The sequence below is a fragment of the Giraffa tippelskirchi genome, chromosome 8 (assembly GCF_054371585.1).
Source record: "Giraffa tippelskirchi isolate mGirTip1 chromosome 8, T2T-mGirTip1v1.2.pri, whole genome shotgun sequence".
Taxonomy (NCBI): domain Eukaryota; kingdom Metazoa; phylum Chordata; class Mammalia; order Artiodactyla; family Giraffidae; genus Giraffa; species Giraffa tippelskirchi.
The window spans coordinates 36519254-36525253 of NC_137282.1; the positions used below are offsets into that span (position 1 = coordinate 36519254).

At 37.5% G+C, this 6000-nt stretch overlaps 1 protein-coding gene across 20 annotated transcripts in view; it reads left to right on the forward strand.

Annotated features, from left to right (window-relative positions):
• The window catches only part of DROSHA (drosha ribonuclease III), a 115572-nt gene extending 110067 nt beyond the window's left edge, over window positions 1-5505 (forward strand). For all 20 annotated transcript variants that reach the window (XM_081523899.1, XM_081523900.1, XM_081523914.1 and 17 more), the window contains 3 exons: window positions 792-884; window positions 1702-1748; window positions 5093-5505. In XM_081523899.1, the coding sequence (XP_081380025.1) occupies window positions 792-884; window positions 1702-1748; window positions 5093-5223 (271 nt within the window). In that variant the 3' untranslated portion in view covers window positions 5224-5505. The remainder of the gene's footprint in view (window positions 1-791; window positions 885-1701; window positions 1749-5092) is intronic.
• The last annotated feature ends 495 nt before the right edge of the window (window positions 5506-6000 follow it).

Genomic DNA, 6000 nt, shown 5'->3' on the forward strand with positions numbered 1-6000 from the left:
TAAGAAACCATCCCTGTACTTTCATCCCAGTGAGTACAGACACACAAAGGAAATGACTGCCCTCTTCTCATAAATCCTGCCATGAAAGCGTGCGATGAGCTTGTTCTTTTTTATCAAGTTGATGGGGTTGTTTTACATAGTTTTTTTCAAGATTACTGTGTTCATCCCATTATCTTTGCTGGCTACTTTTAATTTCCCTTTTCCATGAAGTTATCAGTTTTACCACACTTGAAATCTGCACCCTGTCATTAATATCCAGAGTACCTGGTGTTTTGTTTTTTGGTGGTTGTATTGTGTACTCCGATTATAACATACCTGTGAAATAATCTCTGATTTTTCATTAGAAAGAATCCATAAAGGATGTGATGCTATTCAGATGGGGCTTGCAGTGTATTACCCAAATATTTGTGATTTTTAGCCATGATTAGCACTGAAATGCAGTGAACAGACTGAAATGGCTAACTTTAATTTTATGATACTTGGAATAACACTTTGAAATTGTTTAAAAATATTTTACATTTTACTGTTTGCCTTCAGATACTGTTCATAATGGTTTGAGGAGATACACACACACACACACAAATTCACTATAGAATTTGAAAAATTTCCGACTTCAAAGCTGTCTATATTTGTCATTTTAGCAAATCAAAACTGTACTCCTTTAATTTTCTTGTTATTTTTGCCTTCCTCTCTCTCAGCAGTAAGTCACATGGTTTTTCGTGGAGTTATGTGTGAGCAGTAACAATTAAGTAGCCCTTTACATAATTACTGCTCTTTCCTTTTCCTTTCAGGACTCTGCAGACAGTGGGGCCATCCCATGCTAGGACCTACACTGTGGCTGTCTACTTCAAGGGAGAAAGAATTGGCTGTGGGAAAGGACCGAGGTATGAGAGGATGATACTTTACGTTTCTTCAAATGAACATCCTGTGTGTCTGAGAAGTATTAATATCTGCTTGGTATTTCCAAACTCTGCAGCTTGCCTTTTTGAACTTAGAGTATAGAGTGTTCAAGGGTAGTAGCAAAGTGAATCTCAAGGCTTAATATCCCCACCGAGCTCGGCCCCAGACTTGAGAATCAGCCTTGAGCAGTGGGAATGCCATTGCATAAAGGGCTTTGGCTGCCTAGAGAAAACCACATTACCAGGTGAACACACAGGTAAGGTCTGTTCACTGCTGCAAGCATTTTATGAAACATGCCGTGCGTGACACAGCTGTTAAGACACTTGATCTCTTATTACTATTCACTTGAGCTTTGTGGAAATGCTCACATCTTCAGGTAAAAAGAATTTCATATGTTATCACCTTTCTTTGAACCTTCCAATTTATATCTTAAACTGAGAAGTGATTTGAAGTCTGTCTGTATGTGTATTTTTTTACTCTTTGCCTCTTAAACTTTACACTGAGGATGTTCAAATTTAAGTAAGAAATACTTCAGACCTAATATAAGTGGAAGGCGTTTTATTGCAGTGTTGAAAGTGTGGAACGAATAACTTAAACAGGCTTTGTACAGATAAATGACATTTCTGCATGCCCTTGTGTATATTCCTATCTGTGCAATTCAGTATGTGACAGTAGAAGTAATCAGATAAAATTGTATGCGCCAAACATGAAAACTAGCCTGAATAAATTGGAGCCATATTTTGTGTTTTTGGAGAAAAAAAAAATCTTTAAAGTGTACCTTGTCTTCATTTTCTTTAATAGTATTCAGCAAGCAGAAATGGGAGCAGCAATGGATGCACTCGAAAAATGTAAGCCTATCTCTTTTTCTATAATTATATGTTCATAATGTAATGAGTGTTTTATGGATAGAAAATGGGAAAGTAGAAAAATGGTAAGTACTGATAAAATGTGATCTCTTTTCTTCATAATTATTCTCCGCACAGAGTGTAGTATAATGTAAGATATGTATAAAATAGGCTTATAATTTTTTTTAAAAAAGTATTCCCAAATGCTTTTTGATTTTCATTTTCCTATTTTGCGTAGAGTCCCACTCTCAGCACAGGATACCCATGTGAGTGACTTAGTATATTTCTTTCTGTATATTTCTCTTATAGCTCTAAAATCTTAAAACTGTGAAGGTTTTTTCTTTTTGGCATTTGGCCACTGTTTAATTAAAGTGGGATATTTACATACTTCACTGCATCCCTCTTGCTAGAAAATGCATCACGGGCAGCCCTCCAGGTCATAGTGGCTCCAATTCATTCTTTCTTAGGGGCTGCATCATATTTCATGCTGTGAATATGCTGTATTTTATTCAGATTTTAAAATTTTTGGTGGATACTGTTTCTGTCTTTTTATCACTGTTGATACTGAAAGTCTCTATATTGGTGCTTTTAGTTCTGGGGGATGGATTCCCAAGGGTAGGATAGTTGGGTTGAAGACACTTAAATTACATAATTGACCCTGTAGGGAACCGCAGAGTCTTCTGTAAATTGAAGGCTTAAGCGCGAGGAAGTTTCCTTCTGAGGTATATCGTGCCGCCCAGCAGAACCTGTGGGCAAAGCCTAACAGTGCAGTCCCATCAGGCTTCAGCTGCCAGCTCAGCATGGGCGAGAGCAAACTGTGAAAAGCTGAAAGTGAGCAGGCCCTGGATGGTCAGCCTGGGAGAAACGCCGAGAAAGGCAGGAGGGCCAAGTAGCTATGTGGCAATCTGCAGATGAGAGCTTGGGGGCAAGGGGAGGGGAGTCCTGGGGATAGAAGCTGGTGTTCCCAGGCTCCCATGTCCATGGAATCTTCACTGAGAGTTTTGTTGACTCTGTTGAGGAGCTTTTAAAATCCATTATATATATGGATTTTATTATTTATTACAATCACATATTGTAATAAAAATGAGACTCCATTTTTCCACCTGTAAGATTGTTAAAGGTGATCTTTGGAGTTTTCCTTTGTTTGCTTTCAGCCATAAAACAGTACTTGGAGAGATGGCTGAGTCTAAGACTGGCCTACACGTCTGAACTGGTGGGAGAGAAAAGTTTAAAGTGCAGGAAAGCAGTTTGACTGTATGCATCAGGTCCTGAACAATGTCTGTACCCTTTGATCTAGAGATTTCCTTTCTAGAAGTCAAACCTAAGAAAACAATTGGCATTATGAGTGAAAGTTTCCATAACCATGATGATTGTGACAAGTTGATTTATAATAGTTAAAAAAATCAATCAGTCCTTCAAACTGTGTGTTTGAACATAGAGAAATGTTTAGATAAATTATCCCAGAGGTTGACGAACATTTTCTGTAAAGGACCAGGTAGTAAATACTCTTATCACAATTACACAGCTCTGATGTTGTGGCCCATAGACTCAGGTAGAGTACAGATGGCTAGTGTCTATGTTCCAGTAAAACCATATTTACTAAAGCAGGTAGAGGATTAGATTTGTCCTATAGACAGTAGTCTACCAACCTTAGCTTTGTCCAAATGTTGTAACATCAAAATATCTTTGAAGAGTAATGATATGGGAAAATGCTTATACTACTAGAATAAGTGAAAAAAGTGTATCCATGAAAGTGTGCTTATAGCTATACTCTCCCAGTGTAAGTTGGGCTCAGGGAATGATTTTAAGTGTTTGTGTGTCTAATTCGTATATATACACATTTACATTGTGTATATGTGTGTTGGGTATAAATTTACTTCATAGGAAAAGGGCTTATTATAAGGTTATATTCTAAAAGCTTATCTATGGTTATATCTGAGTGGTGGGATTATGCTCTTAATATTTGAAACCTGTGTTTCATACAGTACATAAGGAATCAACTTAATATACTTAGAGAATAGGATCTTACTGCTATTTTATTTCTAAAATTCAGATGCCGTTATGTTTCTCTTTTGCTTAAAATCAATCACTGACTCTTAGGTCCTCACTCGCCTTTCACATTCTTTTCCCACCACCCTGTCTGTCGCTCCCTGTCTTCCACCCACCAGGGGCGAAGATGGGACACGGTGTTAAAAGGAAGGAGGGTTTGGGAATATACTGTACATGTTTATTATGCTTCAACCGTAACAAAATCAAGCACTCTCTCAAATATGCCATGCTCTCTGATTCTCCCTATTTTACTTTTCTTAAAAATTTATGTGTTTTTAATTGGAGGACAGTTGCTTTATAGTATTGTGTTGGTTTCTGCCGTACTCAACATGAATCAGCCATAGGAATACATATGTCCCCTCCTTATTTTTAAATATGAAGTAGTACCTTTTGTGTTTAATAGACCTGGACCCAGTTACCAGATAGCTCACGTCACTCTCATTTGTTCACGCATCCCTTTGTGATGTTTGTTGTTGAAGTGTGTGTTTGTTGAATAAGTGTATAAGATGACTTTTGTGTTCCATGTTTGGTTTCTTACTCCATTGCTACACTCATTACATACCACAGATAACAGCTGAATTGTAAATTGTTACATCTTAGTCAAGATTTCCACCCTATCAACACCCTTGAACGGGGTCAAATATCAAACTAAATATAGCTTCAACTGTGCTACTGAGTGACATGTTTCCTTTTACCAAATGAAAGTGCTGTACTTGGGTTGCTGTTGCTCATAAGCTTTGGGTCTCTTGAGTAAACATCACAAATTGAATTATCAGAAATGGTGACTTAAGATGTGACCTCCTCCTTTTGACCATCTGATCTTTTTCCTCTTTTCAGAAACTTTAATTGTTGGTAAATAATGATGTGATAATATTGTTATTTGTTTGAAGTTTTGGGTTTAAGCTTTGTAAAAATATACAACTCCTTTTTGCTATAGCCTTTAATCTCCCTGAAAATCACTTGTTGCTAGGAGAACTGTGTTAAAATACCTAGCTGGAAACATGCTGAAGCCACACACTATGTTTTAACAACTGTGTATTCCAGTGCGTTTTATGCTTGAGTTCGTGTCAGATATTGAAGTCCAGAACCAGGTACCGATTTAGACTTCCATTATGTTCCTGAATGATAAAAGAAAAAGAGAAGAAAATGAGCAATTTTTTTTCTCTTGCCTTACAAAATGCAACTCTGTAGTCCTGTGAAATACATGTTTGTTTGTTTGTGTGTTGCGTTTAGTTTGCATCACTCTGTGCACTGGTGGCTCTCCTTTATTAAGTGTAAAATATATCTCCTTGTGTCAGATAACTTTCCCCAGATGGCCCATCAGAAGCGGTTCATTGAACGGAAATACAGACAAGAGTTAAAAGAAATGAGGTGGGAAAGAGAGCATCAAGAGAAAGAGCCAGATGAGACCGAAGACATAAAGAAATAAAGGAAGGCACGGACGGAAGTGGTGGTGTATTTACTTGCCTAATAACTGTGACTGTTGCCCATTGAGACCTAGCCTAGTTTTTGTGGAGACACTGAATGAAGACTGCCCATTGAAATAAAACACAAAGTCGCATCATTCTCGTTTTATTGATCTCATATTTGGTTTTTAGCTGGGTGGCCTTTATTACAAAGTATTTGATTTCTATTTAATGTAAAACTTCACTTGGGTAAATGTGTGTATTCCCTGTTATTTTGCTTTTTAAACAATAAAATTAAAAATGTGTATTCTGTGTGGAATAGATCCTATTCCTTCTATCTTTCTGAGATTGTGACTCCAGACTTGCAGTGGATAAGCAAAAAAAATCACTTTACCAGATATTTGGGTTATGCTCTATAAACACCCGTACTGTTTGAAATCTCTGGATTAATCTCCATTTTCAGCTTTCATCTTGGTGTTTATCACGTTCTCAGCTGCAGACATTATGCTTACCCTCACTAACCAGTGAGTCCTTTGTAGAAGGAATCCCTTTAACGTTTAACTGGCTAATAGAAGGGGGAAGGACTGATATTTGAGTCACATATGTTCCTTGAATCACTAGAATCAGGAGAAATCATGATTCCAAGCCAGATGACACTTGAAACCAGGTGCTCTTACCCTGGAGTCAGTGGACCCTTTTAGAAATTTATAGACAGACTTCAGGAACATGTCATAATATCTTGAAATTATGTTGGATTTGGGGAGGGAGTGGGCAGAAGGAAGAGGAGGGTTCATAGCTTT